At 31.7% G+C, this 26,495-nt stretch overlaps 2 protein-coding genes across 2 annotated transcripts; both read left to right on the top strand.

The window, feature by feature from the left end:
- The first annotated feature begins 1 nt into the window (after position 1).
- On the top strand, positions 2–14,980 carry LOC130441708 (zinc finger protein ZFP2-like). Its single transcript, XM_056775491.1, has 5 exons — positions 2–26; positions 4,937–5,479; positions 6,387–6,686; positions 13,240–13,674; positions 14,511–14,980. The coding sequence occupies exons 1-5, from the start codon at positions 2–4 to the stop codon at positions 14,978–14,980; spliced, it is 1,773 nt and encodes a 590-aa protein (XP_056631469.1).
- Positions 14,981–17,672: 2,692 nt separating this feature from the next.
- Positions 17,673–26,262, top strand: LOC130441112 (zinc finger protein ZFP2-like). The gene is made up of 3 exons (XM_056774647.1): positions 17,673–18,115; positions 18,180–18,455; positions 19,671–26,262. Exons 2-3 carry the CDS (start codon positions 18,217–18,219, stop codon positions 20,572–20,574), a joined length of 1,143 nt encoding a protein of 380 aa, XP_056630625.1. The 5' UTR covers positions 17,673–18,115; positions 18,180–18,216; the 3' UTR covers positions 20,575–26,262.
- Positions 26,263–26,495: the final 233 nt, after the last annotated feature.

Below are 26,495 nucleotides of genomic sequence, written 5' to 3'. Positions count from 1 at the left end.
TATGAAATTAGTCATCCACATTAAGGGTAAATAAAAATATCAGACAACATACTTGTTTTGTAGTCTTCTGCTTTCCAAAATGAAGATCCAGACTTTCTGTACAGTGCTGGCGCTTCAATGATTTCAACATCGATTTATTCCAACGGTATGGAAAAAATGCCATGTCAAAAACAGACAAAAGAAGACGTAATAGATATAACAGATAACGAAAATAAAAAATTATATTAGTAACATCACGATAACATCATAATCCTGTGGACTATTCGATAATTGTTTTATATAAAAATAAATAAGCGAAGAAGTATTTACCTCAATTGTTCGGAAGGTACAACATATGGTGAAATAAAATATATTCTTCAAAAATATTACTAAACAAAAATTAATCTTAAATCGACCTTGGCAATCACTGTAAACGAGAACAAATTATAACTTGCAAAATCCTTCAACTTAACAACAAGGACTATTAACACCAAGGTATCTCGATCCAACTTTATTCTGAATGCTTCTTTCCGAAGAAATGATGGTTGATTGCAATAAATAATAGAGTTAAAATGTATGTATCATCCAATACTATATAGTCGATATACAGAAAAAAATTTCGAAAGTATCATGATGGTTTACAACCCCTCCTCTTTCCCAGTGCTAAAGCGTGAGGAAGATTGGAAAGGAACCGTATGAAAGTAACTTCAATCCAGTACGAATGCGTCTTATGCCGTCCGCTATCAAGTTCACTAATCCTTCTGTGTAATTCTGCGACGCCCAACATGTAGGCTTCAAGTTTATACAAATACCGTTCTTTTTGTATAAGTAGCTCTTTAGGCTTGCATAGTTAAGAAGCTTGCCTAAAGTTGTTGCGAACAGTTCTAAAACATTGTTGGGTGTAGAGTAGACCTATTTTGAAGAAGTAGACGTTTAATCGTTCGGTATCAGGCCTACATCTAATCTTGTGGCAGTTCTTCCTAATGTCTTCATATTATTTTTCTTTTTCTACCCCTACTCTTACTTTGACCTTGTTCGTTTTGTTGCTTCCCGTTTCGAGATCGTAGACTTTTGGTAGACGGTCTATACGTGATTGTATTACCACGATCCGACACTTTTTTGCTTTAAAATATCTGCTCATACTTCTACATCATCGACTAGGATGGCGTGAAATTACTTCTAGAAAAACTTTTCTCTTTTTAATTCGTAAACTCATTATGTTGGTCAAGATTTTTGATAAATTGTATACCGTTTTGGTACAGAAAAGTCGTGCAGTGCTTCTGTTGATGTTAGTGTTACCTCGCCTATGTCTACGTTCAATTATTTCGAGAATCATTTCTGACGATTCAATACAACCATTACTATGTTATTACGCTAAGCCTCGATGGCGTCATTCCCTAAGCCAACCATAAGATCAGTCTCCTTCACATCCCTAAGCGATACCTGCGCCTCGGAGGATCTGCAGCTACTTGTATTGTGTTCTAATCATAACCCACTTTACTGACGACTTCCTTTAATTCCATCTTTATTGGATATTAAAACCACGTTATAATCTTGAACATAAGTATTTATTTTGTAATTCTCCCAGTGACGAAATAATATCTCTCGTAGTTCATAATGCTTGGATCCGAATGTGTTTAGGTATCGATGTAACTGACTAATTTCGTCTTTAATTTGTTAGACTTCAGTGGTTATATCTCAGTTTACATAATCGGTGACTTGTGCTAGGGCAGAGTGATGAAAATGATATATGATTCAAAAATTAGAACTTTATAATCACTTATTTACAAAAAAATGTTCTATTCAATGATCGTGAAGTATTTTAAGTGTTTTATAAAACTTCTTTGTTTGACAAACATTTTTTCTGGGAAAACGGCTCCAAACATTAGAAAACTTTTGTCCATTATTAACATTAGCTTCATTATTTGTTTTTCCAACTTTTTGAAAAAACACTTTCACTTGACATTTGTTTACAAAAAGAGCTGAGAATCAAAATTTATTCAAGATAGAAGCAATTCGAATTTGTTATCGCAGCTAAAAACGCATTTTCTTGGTGGGAAATCATTTTCCAAACTGACCTGTATAGTGATCGGTATTGACCATTTTCCACATTCGACAATTCTTCTGGATAGGTGTTTAAAAAGCGTTGTAAAATCTAAGCGCATTCAACAAGGAGAGGTATAACATCAGCGATGTATGGATCACATTCAACTTCATGATGTTTTGCCTGATTGGTTTCATTTTGTTTTGAAAAAGTTTAGGACTTTCTTTTGATCAATTACACGCAGTTTTATCTGAAATATACATTGTGATTCTTCTAACTGATCCTCAATTTTTTTCAGGAACGCTGAGTAAACTTAACCTCGTAGAGTTTGTTATCCTTTTAATGAATTAGCACTTCTAGGGTAAATTTCTCTATCTCCCAACAATTCTTAGCCCTTTCTTGAAGAGTTTATTCCCCTCATCTCCCATATAATCAATCATATCGAAAGTTTAATTTTTCTAATGGTCTCGAAGCTCATCGAATATCACCATATCGTCATCTTCTTGTTCAGTATCGTTTTTATCCGATGTTTGATTTCAAATTCTGGTTATAAGAAGTTCCTAACAAATTTTTTTAATTGTCTAGAGATCAGTGATAAACGAAATAAATCTATTTTTATTTATGAAAAAAAAAATAAAAATTGTTAATAGTGCTTTCAAATATGTTTCTTTCTATGCTTTATTTTATATTTAAATCATATTTTATAAAAAAAGATATTTTGAGCTCCACTAATTTTACTTAACCACTTTAATATTACGATACATATTTGTATTGAATTGATTAATATCCATATTTATTTTAATGCAATTGTATACTGAATAAAAATTTTAAAACTTTTTAATACTGTATCTATTTATTGTTTCATGTTTTTTGTTATGTAGTGTAAGTAATATAAACGATTATATACTTTGTTGTTTTCATTAAAAAAAACGTCATTCCAAATAAATAAAAATTTATTTTGTGACATAAAATCCCTCAATTGTTCCATTTAATTCATAAATTTTGTGAAATTATTTATATATTTAATATAAAATAAAAAATAGCGCCCAAAACTCAAATGTTTCAACAACATTCAAACCCAAAAGAGTTTTTATCTTCATTAGTGTTCTTGTGCAAAACCGATAAAAGCATGGACTGTGAAAAATTATTTCAAAATGATTGTATCTCTTGAGAGGAATATTTGTTGTGAAAATTCCTATAGAAACAATTCATGATAGTACTTTATGTACATTTTGTATTATGGTAAGGTGAATCGCATTAACTAGAAGTTTCAATCCAGTGGTAAAGTTACATAATTATTATTATTAAAGTGCTGAAAACGACCGCATTTGTTGAAGTGAATTCAAAGAAAGATGTTTGTTCAAAGTATATTTATACTACTAGTACATACAACAGAAAGATATTTGGCTGGTGAAGACAATCTGCAAGACTTGATAATTCTGAACTTTCCCAATAGAAAGTCTCAACTCATTAAGACAAATTTAATTGAAAATACTCTTTATGCCAAAAAACCTAACCAACAAATACAGCAGAATGATCTTAAGATAGCTCAAACCTCTTCTGCTAACTTAATATCAGTCTCCGTAGCATCGCTCCAAATAAAGTACAGTATATTGGATCCATTTGGTACCCATCACCCATCTCTTTTGACAAATCATACCTCCCTTACTTACTTCCTAAATTTTTCTTATCTTCATAATCTGAAGTAAGATTTGTTATCTTCTGAAACAACAATTTTAAATTAAAATCCTCTGCCGAACTTAAGGCTTTATGCAAATCATGTTCTCAAAAACTCATTTGACTTCATAAACGCCTTATAACTTATACAACAGAAAAAGTTCTTCATAAATAAGAGATCTATACTTCAAAGTTCAAAAAACCATAGACAAATGAGACAACCTGTCAACTTTCCTACGGGAAGAAAGGATCATATCATATATCTACGACCCGATTAACTCCATCAGTTTTCTAATGACAATGAACGTGATCCGGGTTACTTTCCGAGAATTCAGATCATGGTCGAGTTGAAACGATCATAGTTTCTGAAAACTTCTATTGACACTAACATCTTCAAATTGAAAGAAACTAGAATCAAATTCTTTTAATAAGTCGAATAGCGCTAAACTAACCTCAACCAAAAAAATTATTCAATTCCTTAAAGAAATCGATATATTTGAACCTAGAACAAAGAAGTAAACGCATCCAACAAGGTGCTATACCCATACACCTTACCTAACAAAACGATAGATGACATCTCTTAAGCTTAAGGAATACTTAGGCGACACACGCTTCAAGAAGATAAAGTCTGTGCAGAGGTCACACGCTTCTTCAACGAATTGGAGGGTCACTTCTTCGGCTTAATTATACAAAAGCTGAAGCACCGTCTTTCAAAAAATTTGTCGATATAAACAGGTTAAGTTTACTTTGGGCATAGTACTCATAGATTCAACTATAATATAGATTTAGTTCATTAGATTAACGCTTAAATAATTCTGAAGATAAAACTATAAAGCTAAATAATAGTTTTATTGTCGGGGATGTTGATATTAACAAAAAGGTCGATGAAAATCACGTTCTTCAGAGGAGATGTAATTCAATATTTGTCGAAGCATTAGCCAGGAAAGTAGTTGTTTTCTCCTCTAAAAAACGCCAGATTATATTTTCGAAATATTAAATTTCGAAATAGTTTTAAGCAGTACTATAAAAAGATAAGTAAATTATTATACTATTTTCATTAAAAATTCTGGCAGTTGTTGAAGATAATGTGTAAGTGAGGTTTCAATAGTTATTTTGCACAGTAAAATTACTAATATTCTTCTTATTTTAGCAAATCTAAAATGTCTAATAGACGAAAACAAAAAATTAAAAAAGAATCGAAAAATAGTGAATTTCTCGATGTAATTAAAAAAGAAGAAATAGAAATAAAGCAAGAGAAGGAAGATGCCAGTTACCCGGAAGACGAGAAGAAAGAAATAATTGTTAAATCTAAAAGGGGACGGAAAAAAGGTAGTAAAAACCTTCCAAAAACCGATCAACTAGAAAAATCTAGACGTAAAAATCAGAATCCTAAAAAAATAGTTCTACATCATCCTCCTCCTATGGAATTGCCGGAACCTATACAATGTGAAATTTGTAATGCATCTTACAATAATAATGTAGATTTCGCTTTTCATTCATTAAGTCACAGTGATGACGGAAAATATACGTGTCATTTATGTAACTATCGTAATAGTTCAAAATATCATATGGAAATGCATGTTAGAGCGCATGAAGGTACTACGAAATATAAATGCGAAATATGCGATAAAGCTTTTACAATAAGTACGCACGCTTTGGAACATAAAAATTTCCATACCGGAGAAAAACCGTTTCAATGTGAAATATGTGGAAAGCATTTTATGTTTTCTTGGCATTTGGCTTCTCACAGAAGAACCTCGCATTACGAAATCTTGACAGGTAAGTTTATTTTTAATCTCAATACTATCAGTTGCATCAAATAACAAATTTTCCAAAAAAAAAAAAAGATTTTATAACAATATACGAGGTATATCTAAAAGTCAATTAACACAAAAAATAGATATTGTACAAAAAAACACAAAATAATTTTCTACATTGCTTCATCTTATCTTGATCATGGAAGTATTTACTACCCAGGAAATATTTTTTTTAATTGCAGCAGAGATCTTCTACAGGTTATTTTTTATTTACGAAAACTGACCAAACCTTTAGCTCTAGCTACCTCATAAAATTTCTAAAACCAGAAATTTAATTTCCCATAACTAAAACATATTTGTCGCATTTCGAAATTTCATATGTTTCAAGTTTCGACATTTTTTAGATTTGTTAATGATATTTCGATCAGTTTTGGTTGAATTTGCTTATTGCTGCTGTATATGCTTGGTCATATGACCTGGATATCTCTTTTTATTGGCTAAACACTGGACAGCGAGCATCGAACAAGTTTGGCCCTCTCCCAGCGCCAACTCTAACGCGAGCACGGGCGTTTGTGTTCTACTTAACAGTTTTTAAAGTTATTTAAGATATTTAGTAAAACTCGTTAAATAGTCAGTATTCCAAATTTCCCATTTTTCCATAATCTTAAACACGCCATTCATAATCACAATTTGGAACTTGATACTTCTAATTTTCATACAAGAGAATCTCAAACAGTGTTATTTATCATCAACTCTGATATAACTTTTCTTCAATATTTCAACACAAATTCTTCACATATACTTATAGCAAACATGATCTGGATTGTTTAAACAACGTTTCTTTGAACCATTCATGATGCAAAAACTGTAGATACTAATCTTAACACAGTAAAAGACTGTTCAGCGAGTTTCCAATAATCTTGTTCTAGGAAAACCTTTGGTAAAATTCGATTGCATCGAGTGTAATAAGCACTACGAGTCGGCGAGCGGTCTTCGACGACACAACATAAAGAAGCACAAATCAAATGAAATAGATTTATCTGTAATTTGCGAAATATGTGGTAAACGACTTTCGAGTAAAGAGAAACTTAAATTTCATTTACGCACACATACTGGTTATAAACCTCACGCTTGTCACGTGTGTCCGAAAAGTTTTTCAAAAAAAGATCAACTGATAGAACACATTCGCACACATACCGGCGAAAAACCGTATGTTTGTAAACTATGCGGTAAGGGATTTGCACAACGAACTCCTTTAAAAACCCACGAACGAACCCATAACGCGGATCGACCTGGGAGTTCTTGCACACTTTGCGGACTGGTAGTTAGATCCAAGGTCGAACTGGAAAATCACATTAAAGTCTGTTTTGCTGCACAATTACCTTTTGCCGCAGCGTATGGTTTAAATTATAAAGTGGAACCACAAACCTAAAACGTTTTATTTCTATTTTTCCTTTATTGTTTTATTTTGTAGGTACTTTCATTTTCGATGTTCATTTTTTATTTCAAAAGGGTTCGAGTACTGTTAAATAGAAAGCATTGATGACATTCAGTTCATGTAAATAAGAGTTTACAAAAGCGACCATTCTAAAACTAAATACAACTAACACATATTTGCAACCTTATATGATTAAATATTTCTGGTCCAATTAAAATATCCACCTTTAACTTGGCTAATTTCAAATGACTTGTTTTAGTAATTAAATTTTTCACTCTTTTCATTCATGGACTTCTCAACATTTTTCTTTAATTTAAATATGAAGCGGATGTAAGATATTTCTAGGTCTACAACTGGCACGCTTTTTTGGACTAAACTTCAGTCTTTATCATATCAAAATAGCAATCAACAAAATGGTTGGTGAGTTCTAGCATACCATTGGAAATGATAAAGACATATTTTTTCTCTTCTTCTTCCATCCATTGAACCACGCTACAGTTATTCAAAAATTGAGGATACCTATTGATTAAATTCGCTTCTAAAAGCTAGAACGAAAAATTGGATGGTATTTATTAACTACTGATATAGAATAATAAAACACAAGAAGTTAACAAAGAATTTAACAGAAAAATATGTTCAAACTACAGGCGATCTATGCCAAAAGTTGTGATCTGAGATTTTTAAAGCTCCTCTATTGTTTCTGATTGCAGATGAGCAATTGTAACTATTTCTAAGCATACTCTATGAAATTCAGATCATGTGACCTCTATGGAAACTCTAGAATAAACAAAACTTTTTTTTCTTTTTTCTATTTCTTCTAAAACCACCGCAGTTCAACGTCGTTTCACGCATTATTTTCGGTAAAAATTGACTGATGCTCTAGCGATATGAAATTATTGGCTACCATTTCATGCTTATGCACCTGTTTGTCATATATCAATCAATCTATGATAACAAATTCCTTCCTAGACCTCAGTTATACCTCCTTCAAACGAATGAATGTCTTGTTAATACAATGGCATTAATGGATTTATTCATATTAGTTTACTTTCTGAAATCAATCCATAACGAGACTCATCTGTGGAAATCACATCCCTTTATTCATTACCCAATTGTTGTGGATCTAATGCCCTACTTAATCATTGTTACCTTTGCGCAATTGCATTCTCCTTAAAAGTCGCTTGTGTCCTAAATTAGCTTTATGGATTTTTCTACTTGATATTGCGATCGATACAGAAAAACCTGAGGCATTAAAAAATGTTATTTATTTTATCTGTCTGGATTGAAGCCCCTTCGTTCAATATCCTTATTATATAACTAAAAAGCAGCAATTCTAAATTTAGACTGTTTATCCAAAAAAAAAATTGGAAAATTCCCCAAAAGTAACACCAAACTAATACTCTATTTTTCTCAAATGAAAATCCATTTCAAATGATTCTGTCTTATCGAAATTAGTTGCCATAGTCATTTCTAATGTTGGAAATAAGATAGTCTAGATCAATAAGAATGTTCCTTCTCCCAATTAAAACTATTTAAATGGATTTTTTGAAAAAATTGAATGACTTTAAATTAAATTTTCATTGCTTTCTAATTCACAGCCACATTTTATGTACAAATATCATTGACAAACTAGCATTGTTGTATTAGCATATATTTTATTTTTTATTATTATTATAAGAATTATGTTTTACACTCTATGTATATAAAAATGTTCATGAGTTCATAAATTGTCGTACACAGAAAATTAAAAGATATGCCCAAAAGATTTTAGCACATATAATTGAATTCAAAAAACGCCCCGATACAGTACATTGTCTATAAAATAAAAATTGAAAGTTCAAAACTATTGGAATTGGAAACGGGACGTTTGCTTGGAGTTGAACGTCGGAACAGTGTTTAAGAAACCTTGATTATCAAAACGAATGCATTAATGTTTTTTCTCAGAGTATATCTATAGTGTATTTGAAAGAAAATTTCTTTAACTTTCAAATATATTTACTTAAAAACAATTTTTTTGGACAGACGATTTAGAAAAACCTTTAAAAGTATGTAAAAGGGGAGGAAATTTGTCCACGATAGTTTCATAGTTCTTAGAAAGTGGAAGAGATGTTTCGTTCCGATGGTATTTACATACGGAGTGGATCAGCCAAATAAAATAAATTCATCTTCATTTATTCGTTTTCATCGTCTTGGTTATCTTGAAAACTCTTAAACACTAGAAACACATGGATACGGTAGACATCGCATTCGAAAGAGTATGCGTCAAGCTAGGGATGGCGATCTGAAATCGATTGATAGAACAATATATTCCTTGGACCAAATAAATCGATTTTTTAAATCGATATGTTATACTGAATCGTTTCACTCTTGAAAATTGACATTCGATTTTTTCTGTTTTGGTAAAAAAAATTAAACATTATTTTTCACAGGCTGTTGTGAGCTTAAAGTATGATCCTATACTTTACTAGCTAGACCAAAAAAAAATCTCGTCACCATGTTGGGATCATCTGTTTCTTGTTGGTGCCTTTCTTCAATTGCCGACAACATCGCTAATAATAAGCGGATCCGCTTGGATCTCAGTAGACTTGACAGACTGTTGTTTTTAAATAGCTTAGATATGAAGCAACTTTTTAATGTAACAAATACATTTAGAAAATAAATAGATTTATATTTACATTGTAAATACAAACTTGAAAAAAAAATCTATTTCGTAGAAATCGATCTTTTAGACATCCATTTTTTAATGAAACGATTCATCAGGTAACGAACGAATCGATTTAAAAATCGATCATTTTTGGAAACAATTGTCATCCCTACTACAAGCTAAACAGCTGACAGTCGTTAATCTTTTGCGCAAGCGTACTTTTCCTATAGCTGCGCTTGTCTCGTTATTCAATAGCTACACCTCCTAACTTTTTCCACCTCTTCTAATCTACAGGTACCTCTATAACGGAATGATTTTCTCTCCGTCTGCGCTTGGAAAGTGTTGTTGGTTTGGTTTTTACTTGTTCAATCTGCTGTCGAAGAGCTTCAATTCGATGAAATAGTTTTTTATTGTCACCGCGTAATTTGATGAGTTGAAATGGAGATTATAAACTTGTTGCAATTTCAATTTTTTATTAATTTGAGTTCTTTTGTCTAGATCACCCATAATATGCTTGATCCCTTCAAATATTTGAAATGTATTATTACCTTTGATAATTAGCATATAATTTTTATTACATTATTGGACTTTTTTTAGTTGCTACAAATCATGAAAAGATTTTATTTACACATTTAATTTCAATTCTATAACATTCATAATATCTCAAAAGTTATATAGATAATCTATGTGCATTTCTGTATATCTTTTTATTGATAATGTTTTGGTCTACGGAGCACCGTAATAGCGTAACAAATTGCAAAATCAACATTTATAGATTATATTAGTATTATTATATATCTACATGTTTTTAATTGTTGATATTTATAAATAATTATTGACAAGCATATGTAGATACTATATAAACTGCTTGATCGTTATCTGGGTTATAAATTTGAGCAAGGGAGAAAGAGAAAAGAGAAATTATAGCGTTTTACTGTTGAGTATAGGTCTTTTTTTATGTACCGTTCACTTTTCTGTATGCCTCAATATAAAAATACGGACAATTGAAGTGAAGTGGGGTATCGCATGGGTTTTTGAATTAGATAGAAAGTGTTTTGCAATAAATTGTTAGAAACGATACATACTTGGGAATATTTCTTTTCAAAAAGATTTGACAAATTGCTTCCAAAGTATCTTTTTCACAATCTTAAGATTCGTTTCAATCCATCAAAAAACCGTCCTCGGTACGGTAAAGATTCTGCGCAATATAAATTACGTGCTCCAACCGTTATACGAACGATTCTGTTTTGTGTTCGGGACGATCATTTCGATATTTGATAGCAAGTACTGTTACAAGAACCGTGTATAGTCGGAAATTGCATAAAAATATCAGACAAACGGTTCCAAAAACGGTCCAGGCTAACAGTTTGGAACAAACCACCTAGAGAATTATATTAAATCAGTGAAAACAACGAGAATGATAAGTTTTATGTGAGTTTATAGCGTTTTAGTGCTGACTTTGCGTATTCTTGATGTAGTATTCACATATCTTCATCTTTCAATATAAAAATAAAGACGATCCACAAAGTGTACCTGCCACGAATGGGTTTTCAATTTTCAATTTGGCTAGTTTTACTTGGTACTTTCTACTATTGGTAAAAAATCTTTCTCACAATCCTTGTCAACTTTAGTCACCAATTGTATCAAAGGAGCAAAGAAGAACGTTAATGATAAGTTTTTATGTGTGTTTATAGCATGTTACTGCTGATATTGAATCTTCTTTATGTAGCATTTACGTTTTTGTATATATCAGTATAGAATAATTGACAAACCAGAGTCAACTGCACGTACTATTTTGAAAGACACAAGAAACGAATCGCATCACTGGGTTTTCAATTTAGAAATGTTGGAACTTGGAAATACTTGACAAAACTCTTGCAAAGGATATAAGATTTTATGGCACTTCACTTTTGATTTAGCATTTTTTTGGTATACTACCAATTTTTACATGCTTGAATATGTAAAGATCTACATTCCTGAGTAAAGTTGACCTTCCACATTCAGCAACATTGTGTAGTTCGTATTTGTAATAAATTGTAATAATTTAATATACTACAAATGCTTGTGAATAATTATTAAATTTTATTGTTAAGTAGAATAAGTATTTTTTTTTCAATGAATTGTATGTATATTTGAGACTGATTTCTTTTTCTGATATAAAGCACAATTATTGTTATTATTTCGTTTGTAAATTAATAAAAAGTTTTAGTATAGAAATGTTTAAAACTATATTCACCAATAAATTTTTCTCAATCAATCAATCATAGAATATACGTCAATTTCTAGTTCAAGGGAGACACATACATAAACCCTCTACAATCATCTAGTAATTGTTTTAATAATTTTGGATTTTAGAATTAAAACATGAAAGTAAAATGGTGATTATTTGAATGACCTGAATAACAACACTGTGTAGTACATTAACTAATTGTTATTTTGTTAAAATAAGAGTTTTCTGACAAAACACAAAAAGTAAAAAGTGACAATGACCGTCGGTTTGAATTCTTCAAGATTTTTATAGAGCTAATAGAAGGTCACGGCAAACCGCTAAACTATTTTTTCATGCTTTTGAAAATTGTATTTCGCCATTTGTTATTTAGGGTATTTAGGAGTATTTTTCGTTGAAATACTTACGTACTAAAGATATAAACCATATAACCATATAAATTTTGTCACCATATAACCATATAAATTTTGTCGTAGGTGGAATATCTTTTCCCCATTCAAAAATATATATCAATTATTTTAAATTTAAATCTTTTATATGAAAATATCTTTCATTTTTACTCGTATGAAAAAATTGCAAACCTCAAAATAGTGGGAAATTCCATGCTCTATAACATAGTTGGAATATCTGTCTCCACTGTTCTATTAGAGCAAAGTAGAAAAGTTAATTCTAAATGGTACTAATCGCCGAAGAAAAATCATTTTCCACCACGACAATATCAGCTCTAGCACATTATTTCAAACAAAAACGTTTTAGAACAGTCATAGCATCAAATTAATGGGTCAAGCTCCGTATAGTCCTTGTTTGGCACGCAATTATTTCTTCCTATTCCCGTAGATCAAAAATAAATTGCGAGGTCCACGTTTTTCTACACCTGAGGTAGCGGTTAATTCGTTGAAATCACATGTTTTGGAGGTACCTCAATATTTTGAAAAACAATAAAGTCAAACCTAATTATAAATTTGTTTTTATTTGTCGTCTGTACTTGCGCACAAGGGTAATACATTTTCATTTTTTTCGTGATGATTTATCCTTTAGGTATTTTTTAATAAAAAATCAGTTCAAAATGATATCTACCTATTTCAGTCAAAATAGGTCGAAACAATTGTTATTTTGAACTGATTTTTTATTAAAAGAGTCCACAAATCAAAATACATTTTCAGAAAACCAAATAAAGAAGTAAAAATTTAATGAAACGTATATTTTTAATTAGGCACAAAATATTTCGTCTCTCGAAAAATTTCATTTTTCAACGCAACTTTCCCGAACTATGAAAACACAATATTCATGGTAATTCATGAATATTTGTTAAATGTTACAATTTATCAATCAAATGCAATATTTTTGTCTTTTTGAGGTGAACAAGTAAGTATTTGATGGATACATATTTTGATACATATCTAATTTACCATTTCGATTTTAGGAAACAAAAGATAAATTATAAAAAAATTAATTTAACTTATAATTCATCAGGACGAAAACGCAAGGAAACAATTCAAACTAACGCTTTGAAACAAAAATCTAGAAAAACATCACCACACCCTCCACCTCTACTTCTAGAAGATCCGCTACAATGTGATGATTGTACAGCTACGTTCAATAATAACGTAGATTTTGCTTTTCATTCTCTAGTCCATAGTAAAGACAATAAATATACGTGCCATCTGTGTAACTACAAAAATTCCTATAAATATAAAATTGGTATTCATGTTCGAACCCATGAGGGTACGAATAAATTCAAATGTGAAACTTGCGGGAAGGGATTTATGGGCCAAAAGCAAGCAGAAGAGCATAAAAATTTCCATACCGGAGAAATGCCTTTTCAATGTGAAATTTGTGGGAAATATTTTATGTTTTCTTCACGTTTGGCGTCGCATCGAAGGAGTTATCACTACGAGGTTTTAACAGGTATTTTCATCAAGGTTTATAAGTAAAAACTCCAATATTATATAGTTCAGTAAAAAATCTACTCTATCGCTTTTCTGTAACTTTGTTAAGCCACAAGGTTTAGGCAGATTCCAGACGTGACTCATACATTCTTCTTGAGAATTCTTCATTCTTGCCATCCACAGTCCTCTTACATTTCAGTCTTCTATTCTCAATTCTGTATCTACCATTGCATGTCCTCTACGTATCCCTGAAGACTTTCATTCCAATATTCGTTTTGGTATTGTTTGAATGTAACTACACCATTGCAGTGCTATGTTTTTCATTTTTAATGCGTTCAACTTTTCCTCGTTATCATATTTATTCTCTTATTTCGTCTTATATAATCAGATCAGCCAGATTTCTTGTCATATACTTAATGCCCTCTTTTTGTTGTGCAAAAATAACTTTACCGTCAGTAGAGATTGAAGTAAATTCCTTTGTTTCGTTATACCAATCTTCTCACATTTCCTGTACCATCTCTGTAAAACCTGTTATCATATGCTTCATCTATATCTATAAATGTTGATTGCGTTTCGATGTATTTGGCTTCTTTTCTGTGATTTGTATTATTATAAATACATTGCTAGACATGACTTACTTTTTCGGAATCACTCTTGTTCATCGCTCAATCAGTCCTTATGCTGCTCTATTCTGTCTTCCATAATTATAATAAAAACTCTTGCGATTGAGGGGATCAAACCCATATCGACCATCATCAAATTTTTCTTCCCATTATAAAATATTGATAGTCTAAAGAATTATTTAACTATAACACTGCTGCTCCAATATGCCTAAAGATCTAATTATTCTTTTAGGAAAACCTCTGGTCAAGTTTGATTGTATAGAATGCAAGAAACATTACAAATCAGCAGAAGGTCTCAGAACGCACATTATAAAAATTCATAAAGCTAACGAAATAGATCTAACAGTAATTTGTGAAATATGCGGCAAAAAACTAGCCAACAAAAAAAGATTGAAATTTCATCTAAGAATTCATACTGGTTATAAACCTTTTGCGTGTCATATTTGTCCGAAAAATTTTTCTAAAAAAGATCAGCTGATAGAACACATTCGCACACATACCGGCGAAAAACCGTATGTTTGCAAATTATGTGGTAAAGGATTTGCGCAAAGAACGCCATTAAAGACACACGAAAAGACTCATAATGTTGATAGACCTGGAAATGCTTGTAATTTATGTAGATTTGTTTTTAAGTCGAAAATTGAGCTGGAATATCATGCCAAATTATGTTATTCCGCGCAGACAGATTGCAACAAGACTTAGAATAATGAGATTTTGAATATTAACGCTGCTCTGAAAAAATTGACTTGTAGGAAAATTGTTGATCTAGACAATCAACTTATCCATTAATTACTTCTCTCCTCGACAGTTATATTTATTCAGGTTTGGATGATGAAGACCCACGGCTACAATAATTGTTGAGTGTAATCGAAAAACCTATTTTATAAAATAATAAAGACTGTATTTGGTTTATATTTTGTTTATTAAGAGTTCTGATAATCGCTACTTTCGCCTCTATAATTACCATGTTTGGTCTACCCAACGATGTACGAGTTTTTCCACTGATACCTATAAGCTTTACCAGTTAAGCTGTCTTAGAAATACGTACCACATTTATATTTTAATCACCTAGATACCCTCCGTGAAACACTACTGTTCATTTTATCATAGACAGCCATTTCAAGCTTTTAAAGAAAATAGGGAAATAAACGAATAATGGAAAAGGAATACTCAGTGAATAAGTTTCAGGAATCGAAAAAAAAAAAATCAATCGGACAGTCCCTTGACTTCGAATCAGATCTATTGGTTACAAAATCACGTAGAGTGGTCAATAATGTGGAATAGTAATCTCCTGTTATTGTTCTACCCTTAAACATAAAAATCAATTATTATTACTCCATGGCAATCCCAAAAAACTGAAGCAAGAACTTTTCCAGCAGATTTTTGGACACGAAACTTCTTAGGTTTTGGAGAACCAAAGTGTCGCCATTCCATCGATTGTTGCTCTGTTTCTGGATCGTAGAAATGTACCCAAGGCTCATCCATAGTAACAATTCAGTTTAAGAAGTCTACATCATTTTCAAATCGACCACAAATCGAACGCGATGCTTCTACCCTTGCACACTTGCACCCTTGGTCAGCATTCAACCATTGGGGGATCCATTTTGCAGCATTTTTTCTCATGTCCTAATTGACATGAACTATATGATGAACGCGCTTTAGCCCAATTCGACGGTCTGATAAAATCATGTCATGAATTACATCGATATTTTCGGGGACTGCCATAGAAACTGGCCTTCCGGATCAGTCATCATCTTCAATGGAAAATTTACCTCTTTTGAAGCTTGCGGTCCAATTTTTCATGGTCTGATACGAAGGACATTGATCACCAAGGGTATTAAGCATATCTTCGTAAATCGGCTTTAATTTATTGCGTAACTCTGGTTTACTTTTTTGACGTCAAACTTTGACACTTCTAATAAGTTATTGTTCGTTGCTATGGTAACGCAATATTTTGTTTATGCATGAAACTGATCTAGGCTAAATATATATCAATACATCCTCGTAAAAACGTGTTCCTCCGTATTTTTTACTTCTAAGTTCAATTTGCTATTTTAAATCAATCATTTATACACACAGATGTGTTGATGGTTGCATATCGATTCTGTAAGTCTGGGATTGCGAGTTTATACAGTCCGTTAAGTAGGTCTATCTTTTTTAGTCTTATACGAGGAATACAAAAAGAAATTATCAGAAAAATCAGATATACAAATGAAACTAATGGAGTAATATACATAAATGTCAATTAATACTTTGGAAACAACTGAAATAGTGTCTCAAATATGGATATTTGAAGTATCAAGCAGAACTAGGGCTTCACCCTTTATAGAACGAACGGTCTCATCGTCTGTCAAAAAAAAAATAGATTTTTTGAGCAAAGACTGATGAGTCTCGTGTTATTGTGAAACCTAAAACATTTTGAGTTCGCTGTTAGTTGTTAGAGTTGCAATACGAGAAACTTTTGAGCATCTGAGCAATTGAAGACTTAAAACGAATAAAGTGTTTCTATTCCTATTTGAAAGTGCAAAAAATACGCTCAATATAAAAAAATTAGAGAAGATTCTCCAGCTTTCAGGTGCGTCCCATTGTTAATATAACTGAGTTGTATTTTACTAGACAATAATATCCTATTAGTATTTTTACATTTAAAAAAGTAACAATAGAAGGGAACAAAGTCAAAAAATATTGTAGATTTTTAGGCAATAACATTATTTGCTGTATTTATTCTGTTTTGCTTTATTCCTAAGCAGAATATAAATATTACGAAAACACCTTTTATGTCTATGTAAACTTTAGTTTAACTGTTAATTTATCTTAACCCTTAACATATGTAAAACTCTTTGCATCACTTAAAAGAGCGACCCAAGAATCTCGCTAGCATTAACAGTCGAAAAAATGCTTATATTTTATTGTTTTTATAAACTAAAGATGTGTAGACACCAGAGAGCAGACGTGTGCACCCATTATTTCGAAAACACGAATAGAGGGAGTTGTGAGAGACACAGAGCAAACGTCCTGTGAGTTATGTGACTCAATCAATCATTTGTCAAAGCGACAGAACGTATTGTTACGTACTCATCCACTGACGTAGACCGTGAAGCCGGTTGTGTTTTATTATGTTTATAGAATTTAAAGTTTGAAGGATGCGGAGGATGTCTTTTTTACATATCTCTTTATATTGTTTTTATAACTGTGGTGGCCGTTTTTATAGAATCAATGTTAAATAAGACGTTTTTATTTGTTTACGAGTCTTCAACAATCGTAGTGGTCATCACGAACACATCGGGATACACAAGTAAAAAGTGTGATTAAATAAATTAGTGTGTTAACTAATAAGGTATACTTTAGTGAATAATGAATAGTTTAGTGGATTTAGTGTAAGTGTATGAATAAAGTGGCAATAATTGAGTGTATAAATTGTGTATAAACCTCAGTGTATGAAACTATTTATAGTTAAATAAGAAAAACATTGCAGTATATTAATCGACATTTTATTTATTAAACAAAAGGTATACAAATTCAATTTCTATGTTCATACTCTAATTTCCACTACGCCAGTGTATGAGGTTTTTATTATTTTTGTTTCTTTCGAGTCCCACCAGTAAACAACACGTGTGCCACCACCACACACGCCTTAAGTTGGCCCTGAGCATTTGACATATCATATAGGCTGTTAATTATTTTAATTGCAATGTACTAATGACAATGAATAAACGGTGAAAAGTTTTCTAGTGAATACAGCTAAATAATTTCCTTCAATAAAACTTTTATTTCTACAATTACCAGGAAGTTTTAGTATATCAGTTGCCAAGTAGTACCAAGACAATCAACGTAATTGTAAGACCATTTTGATAAAATATAAAATTTTTTAAATAAATAATAACGAAAGTTAATATTGTAGGCAAAAGAAAAGGAAAAAACTCAAAGATTTATCCGAAATGAGAATGAGACTTAAAATGCAGAAATCAAAAAGGGATTCATCTCCTCTACCTGAATTAGTTAAACGCGAACAACCTATATATTGCAATGAATGCGATAAACATTTTGATTACGATGTCGATTTTGCTATACATTCTATTAAACATAGTTCGGATAATAAATATAGATGTCATTTATGTTCGAATTATAAAAATATAAGGAGAGATCGGATGGAAATACACATTAGACGTCACGATAAGTAAGTAATGTGGTGTAGATACAACTTTCTGATACAAACGTTTAAATTACTTTTTTGAAGATATTTCTCTTCTAAACTATTGTTGTTACAGTTATTATTAACTGTATTTGTTATTGCTGCAACTATTTTTGACAAGCATCATGTTGTAATGCAGTTTTCTAAATTAATGTGCAAGGATTTTCTACAGAACTTGTATATGTATAATTGAAGACGCTAGGTTTAGCAGAGGATGCAACTTGTAGATTTTGCGAGGACGAACCCTAGATCCAAATTCTCTCTTTCGTAGTGCGAGAGACGGCAAAATTTAGGAGTTTAAAAATAGATTTATCAGAACCAAAATATTTTACGCAAAAACATTTACCGTGCTATAGCTGAATGTGTAGAAGGAATACCATGTCTAAACGTTCCAAAAAATGGAAAAGAATTGTTACCCAAGAATTATTAGATTAGTAAGAAAAGCAAAAGTTAGAGTCGGGGTTTTCGTAAGAAAATTTGCGCGTGAATACTTCAAAAAGTATAGTATTGTTGAAATTAGCAAGAAATTGTCGAAAAAAAGTTATAAATATATCCCAAACCAATTAGCACTAATACCCAGATGCTGTATTCAACTAAGGAGGATACAATTTGCTAATGAGAGAATCATTGTTATGGGAAAAACTCACACTTGCCAATTTAGAAATATGACCCGACCTTATGTGAGACGAGGGAGGAAGCTAAAGATTCTGAAAGATATATTACCCATCGCCTAACTAAATAAGTTGATTTTGTACTTCAACATCACGTGGGGGATGATATAGTACGGGAAATAGATGTTAAGATCCTAAGAGTTCGCAGAAAAATACTCCTATATAGTAGAGGAACACTAACCTGGTAATTATCGTTAATGGAAAGCTTCAGTCAAGATACTTATTACGAAAATATGGTTAAAAATTTTGTGCCATAATTATTGGTACTTACGTTAGAGGAAAAATAACAGAAAAATCTACCATTGGTTTGACATGAACAATGTTTTAATTTTGATTTCATGTAACGATGCACTCTTTATACTTTTGGTCGGCTGCCGATGTCCTTAATTATTTGGAAAACTTGTATTCAAATTTTTTCTATAAACCGAAAAATTATTAAATTAAATAACTTTATGAACACACTGTATCCAATAGAAAAATCAAGAATGTTGCTTCGCATTGGGAATACTAAAATATTTTTCTGTTTTAGTCCGAAAAAACGTGGTCGCCCTGCAACTGGACGAAAACCAAAAATTAGAAAGCGAGACTTGAACGGAAAAGATTATAAAAAACTTCCGTTACCAGATCCAGTGAAATTAGAAGAACCTATCAAATGTAAAGAATGCGATCAGTACTTCAATACTAACTTGGAGTTTGCTCTGCATTCTATAGAGCACAGTAAAGAATCCAAATATTCATGTCACTTATGCCGCTTCACTAATCTACGTAAAGACCGTTTCGAAATCCACGTTAGGTTGCACGAAGGTAGTACCAAGTATAAATGCGAGATATGTCAAAAGGCGTTTAGGTGCGGTAGTCACGCCGATGAACACAGGAATTTCCATACCGGTGAAAAGCCTTTTCAGTGCGAAATTTGCGGTAAACATTTTATGTACTCTAGAGGACTTGCGAATCATCGCATCAAAACTCATTCTCAAATATTAACCGGAAAACCGAGGGAGAAATTCCGCTGCGAATATTGTGAGAAGGAATTCGAATCATCTACGGGTCTTACCAGTCATACCAATATCAAACACAAAAATATACAACCAGATCTCTCTGTTATATGCGAGATATGTGGTAAAAAAATATCTTGTATGGGTAGGTTGAAATATCATCTCAGAGTACACAGCGGAGATAAACCGTACGCGTGTCTGGTGTGTCCTAAAAGGTTCGCCATGAGGGATCTCCTCATTGAACATTCTAGAGTGCATACCGGAGAAAAACCGTATGTTTGCAAATATTGCGGTAAGACGTTCGGTCAAAGGTCGCCTTATAGATACCATATCAAAACTCATACTGGAGAAAAGAATTATATTTGTCCTCTATGTAATAAAGGTTTCATTTCCAACGCGGGAATGAAAAGCCATGTAAGAAATTGCTTTAAACCTTAGATAACATATTTAGTTTTGGATGCTTATGAAAAACGTTTTAGTTTATTTATCAGTTAATAGAATTTTTTCAAGTTTTACTCTCACTTACACAAATTGATCTTCAATATAACGTAACTAACAGGAAATATTATACATTCTATACTCTTCTACTAATAGTAACATTGAGTCTCAGTGTATATATTATTATATTACAAATAGAGTAAGCATGCCTATAGTTGAAAGCGTCTTGCAAACAAATACTAAAATGCAACAATTATCGTGGGATATAGAAAAATAAGAAATCTGATTAGAACAGGAATATACTAATTACAAAGAAGAACAGAGTGGGTTTAGAGCTGGAAGGTTCTGTATAGACAACGCAGTTGATAGAGAAGAAAAGAAAAGGACATAGACCAGTACGCCTAATATTTATAGATTTATAAAAGGCTTACGATAACACACCAACATTAACTATACTCTTTTAAAAGCCATCCAGAATTTATATAAGGATATGAAGTCCGCACAATCGAAAATAAAGTATCGGTATTCTTCACAGTCAACACTTTTCAAAATATCTGTTTCAGAAACTTGGAAGAATAAATGGAAATCCAAATCGACGTTAACACCTGTTTATACACCCTCAAATTTGCAGATTATCAGGTAAAATGTGCAAACTACAGAGAATAGAAAACAACGAAATAATAAAAACTATAAATATATAGGACTTATTGTTGATAAGGACAGATTATAAAAAAAATTGGAATAAACAGATCAAGAACAATAGTTAAATCACTAAATGGAATAACAAAATAGGAAAACACCAAAAACCTAGGATCCACAATGCAGGATTAGAAGTCTGTTGCTATATGGATCGGAAACGTGGACAGATAGCTAGAAAAAAAAATAGAAGCCATGCAATGGACGCCTTTAGAAGAGCAAATATAATGTCAAGGTTAGATAAAATCAGAAACGCACAATAAAACAGCAAATAAACCTAAAGAAAATTATAGAATATATTGAGGAAAAACATTTGATTTGGTATAGGAAGAAAGGAAGACCATTGAGTGTAAGAAAACTGAAGGAAAAGACTGCAACAACAGGAAAGAGTGGTAATGTGGCATCTGACAACGTTGTAGGACGTTTTGAACCCGAATTCTATATATAAATTTAATTGTGCAATGTAAATAAATTGAAAACTATTAAACAGTTGCTGGTAAATTTGTCTATCTACTGCTTTCTCTTTCGTAAAGAACAACAATACATAAATCAAGCTCTTTTCCTTTCCGAAGCCATGCTTGCTCACTCTATCTGTAATATCAACTCATTACACTTCTCCATACATAAAAACTGTCAAACCAATGATTCAATTTCTCCCTTTCAATGGAATATTTCCCAGAAAATAATCAACTTTTCTTCGAAGCAATTTTACATATTTTTAGTAGCGATTCTACAAAAGGTACACTTTGGTGCCAAGTCAAGACTGTAGAGTAGATTGACAATACCACTACTTAAGGGATCTCGGATTTTTTAATGCCCCAATTAACTGTACCAAATAAATGTCGGTATACCAGAAAACTGTAACTTTTTACCTAGCAACTCTGACCGTTTATTCTTCTTCCTACTTGATTTTGATGATCAACTTCCTGGGGTTTGCACAGGAAGTTTTGTAACATTTAAATGTTTCGATATAATTCTCCCAATTCTTCAGTAAAGCATCTGCTAACACCTTATAAGTGATTCTTCAACTCTCAAGTTCGATGTTTTTTGTTAGTGTCAACTTTTATCGTTCCACCTTAACGAGAATCGTTTTCTAAATTAAATAACCCAGACAACTTTTGTTATGTATAATGTATTGTTTAAATTATCAAAAATTAGATGTGTGGTTGATCAATTTGTCGTTTTCAATTCGAACTTTGATTTTTACGCTAGCAATTTATCCGACCATTAATATAGAATTTGTATCTCGATATATTGTCTATTCAATAACGAAAAATGATATGTAAGAATATATAGCATCCATGTAAGTTCCCATTAGATATTAGAAATAGGTAATTAAAAAATCGATCGTTTTTTATTAATTTAGGAGTAAGTGAATTTGGTTATCTAATCTAGGTACAGTTACTGAATTTATATTTTGTTTATAAAATAAGAAATAGAAGTATATATTTTGTTTATAAATAGGAATCCTTGAATTTGAAGGAATCCGAAGCAGTACTTAATCACATGATTTTTCATGTTTTTCATTCACCAATCCGCTAGAATTATGTGCCATACCCACTTATTCGTCTGTGGATTTTAATCTTGAACTTTGTAGATTGTGGTGTTTGGGAAAGATGTGCCTTGGTAGGTGATTACAGTTTTCCAAATTGACGTTGGTGGTCATGAACCACGTGTGCCTGTCGAGTAGGTTTGCAAATACCATTACGTAGGATTATATTGGACAGCTCAGAAGAGCCTCTTCCGTGATAGTAGCTCAGCAACCTTTCTTCCATGATCTAAGCTCTCCAAGTTTCTGGTCAACTCTAGGTCCCCTATAAGTCTCTTCTGTATTGAGTAGAGTATTCTAAGGGTATGCTTGGGAGTCGAGCTCTGAATGTGCAAGATATACTACAAAAATGGACGAATATCGGCATTGAAAAGCTGTTGCGGGGTATATAGCTTTTTGCTAATTCCGGAAACTATCTACAAGGACATGGAAACTGGATATCTTATGTTAAATGCAATAGAAAGAATCAGTCGAGAAGTACCTGCACGTATAGATAGGCGTTTTTCCTAAATATATCAAACTCTAACCTATCAATATTCCTTATTACGAAGTTATCTAAAAATGGAATCTGTTCAGTGTATTCAGTATGAATATCACCAGCTCCAGAAAGTCTGTTATAAAAAGAAGATTTGGTATTGCCATTTTGAGTTCATTATCAGATTTTTGTATACAATATTTTAACTTTCTTTTTCATATACTTTTTCTGACAAAATGATATTGCACCAAAAAAACAGTCTCTAGATCGTCTTATTGGGGTGGATCAATCCCCATAATCTATCTGTACACATCAGTTTCTAACATAACTCCCTGGACTTGGATGTTTTCACATCTTCGCCACTAGGGCTCGTCAGTTATTTCTCGATTCGTTTTAATCCTATATTCCTCTTGACTAATTTTTACCAGGTCCATTATTGGTTTTGAGGTATACTCATAGAAAATACGAGGCTGGTTCAAATATTATTATTAAGCTACAGAGCTGAAATTTATTACAGTTTTTCCCCACAGTATCTGTCTCATTACATCTCTCCGGAAGCATTCGGATGTCTTTTTCGTAAAAATCTCTTGGCATTAAGGATTCTACTTCCGCATTGCTTTGGAGTCTCCGTCCGTCAATTGCCTCTTTCAATGGACCAAATAAAATGCGCCGTGTATGCGGTCTGGCGTTGTCTCGCAGCAATATCGCACTACGGATTGGAATATCATGTCGTTTTGATCTGTAGACAGGTTTACCATCTTATCTAGGAAGTTAATATAATACTGCGCGTTCACAGTTTCGTCTGTGGTGAATATTCGGTGCAATTAATTTTCTCCTTCCTCTTCATACCGCTGCAGGAGATGTGTGTGAACTTCCCAGTGTAAATTTCGGCTCAAAATTCAAAAGTCTTATCGCTAGGGCTGGGCAATTATCAAAAAATATAATCGATTATATAAAATAATCGATTATTTTCGATTAATCGAACAATCGGAAATAGTCGATCAATCCAAAATAATCGATAAATCGGTAATAATCAATTAATCGAAAATATTCAATTTTCGATTATTCGAAAATAGGAAATAAAGCTTCAAAAGAACGATTGTGGTTTGATTCCTACAAAAAATAAGATAAAGGGCGAGTATACCACTAGGAACATACAGAAGACATTATGGTTTGATTCCCAAAAAAAAAACAAACCAAATAATGAACCTACAGAAGATATTTGGAAGTAAGATTCTGATATTGAATTATGTTGAAATAATTATTCAGAAAATACATTTTTTAATCGTTTAATTGATTATTACATTATTTGATTATTTTAACGATTGTATGAAAAATAGTGTATGCCATAGCCGCGAAGCTTTTTAACGACCTCAAGATTATCTTGCCTCGGCCGCAAGCGGTCTCGGCGATAATCGTTTTTTCGGTACGTTAAAAAGGTATTTCATGGCCTAAGCATACAAATAACTATTTTAGTCTTTTACTTTGTAATAAAGCCGCTTAAAAACTCTCTTTTAAATTCAATTAAACCAAAACCATTACGCATTTTTGAGAATGAAAATAGGCAAGAAACATTGTATTTTATAAAACCAAATTCTCATAGGATGTTGTCCACAAGCTCCACCTTACACAACAATCTCTCGCCGACATCGACACCTATATTAAATAAAATAAAAAACTTGAAAGACGCGGGCCGCTGGACACTATGTGACATCAAATAAAATAATGATATTTTCTATTGTTTTTTAAGGTAAATGCCATTTGTAAAGAGCTTTTTAAGAATAATTTTTGTATCTAGTTAACTAAATAAGTTTAAATGTTATTTGTATTTGGTTCAAGCGATTAATTAAAAGGGAGTGTGCTCTTAGTTAATTTTATGTAATTGATTAATATAATCAATAATTGTGATCCATTTAATACAATGCGGGCCAAAGAGATCGAAAAATCAAAACAAATATTTATTTATTACGGCAGCTATAAAGTTGAAAAATAACATTATGATTTGACTCCCACCCAAATTAAACAAACAAATATTTCTTATTATTCATTTCTCAGAGAGTGGATTTTATTCTTAATAGGTAAGTTTCTGCAAAGAAAAAAAAAGAAGTTGCCGATGTCAAGTTTTGGATCCAGTATACGTACAGAACAGAATATTGAGTTACAGGTTACAGGAACACAAAAAAGTACAAAAGTGGGAAAATCATGAAAAATAATCAATCTTCGATAAATTGATTATTTTCGATTAATCGAGTATTTCCGATTAATCGATTATTTTTCGATTATTTTCAATTAATCGATTACCGATTATTTTTAAAAATATATATCGATTAATCGATCACCCGATTAATCGATTATTTTTCGATTAATCAATTATTTTACCCACCCCTACTTATCGTGTACAGTACTGCGTGAGTCTCCCAAAATTATTCTCTACTGACTATAAGTACAGTAAAAAGCAAAGTTATGCAGTCTAGGCTGTTCTCTATGCGATAATTGAAAGATATGTCTGGCTATTTTACATTGTACATTTATGTTTTAAACAAAAATCCAAATTTTAACAACTTAGGTCATATTATGGAAACACTGTATAATCACCATGTGAATACTTTTAATTTAATTGTAAATTTTAGCTCAAAAATTTTTGAAATAATTGTGTTGTAGTAATTCATAGCTAATTGTAAAATTTTAAATTGGCTGTGAAATGAATGAATGAATTCAGTAACCTATTGCTAGTAATCGTACTAGTAGTTTTATTATATGAATGGAATTTTATGTATACACTTTATTTTTACCATCAAAATAACTTGAAACAAATACTAAGAACTTGTAGAACATGTGAAAAACACCTAGATATTAATAACAATGTAGAATCACTTTTTAACTAAACATTTTTTTATAATATATTTTTTGTGATTTCTATTACCTATATATTGATTTTTTTATGATGAATTGGTGAAATAGAATTTTAAACATATCAGATATTTTGCTGTATTTAACATCCGTCCTATCCCGTTTTTCCTATAGTTTTTTTTTTATTCAAATTCAAATGACGAAATTTTAAAATGATGGTCATCAATTGACGAAAATATTTACACAGATGTTCTCACTTCGTGAAACCATAATCTGCTTACAGACGTTGATAAGGAGCCCATCAGAATTGTACTTAATACAACAAGCGAAGATAATTTCAGTAAAATTAAA

The sequence above is a fragment of the Diorhabda sublineata genome, chromosome 3 (genome assembly GCF_026230105.1).
Source record: "Diorhabda sublineata isolate icDioSubl1.1 chromosome 3, icDioSubl1.1, whole genome shotgun sequence".
Lineage (NCBI taxonomy): Eukaryota > Metazoa > Arthropoda > Insecta > Coleoptera > Chrysomelidae > Diorhabda > Diorhabda sublineata.
The sequence above is the reverse complement of the archived record's forward strand: the minus strand, read 5'-3'. Positions and strand labels throughout refer to the sequence as shown.

Excerpts from the sequence above, each read along its gene's own strand:
- LOC130441708 (XM_056775491.1), top strand. The coding sequence starts at position 2 with ATGAAATTAGTCATCCACATTAAGG. Across the intron at positions 6,687-13,239 it reads GTATGTTTGTAAACTATGCG|GACGAAAACGCAAGGAAACA; the intron begins GTAAGGGATTTG and ends ATAATTCATCAG. Across the intron at positions 13,675-14,510 it reads TCACTACGAGGTTTTAACAG|GAAAACCTCTGGTCAAGTTT; the intron begins GTATTTTCATCA and ends TTATTCTTTTAG.
- LOC130441112 (XM_056774647.1), top strand. The coding sequence starts at position 18,217 with ATGAGAATGAGACTTAAAATGCAGAAATCAAAAAGGGATTCATCTCCT. Across the intron at positions 18,456-19,670 it reads CACATTAGACGTCACGATAA|TCCGAAAAAACGTGGTCGCC; the intron begins GTAAGTAATGTG and ends TTTCTGTTTTAG.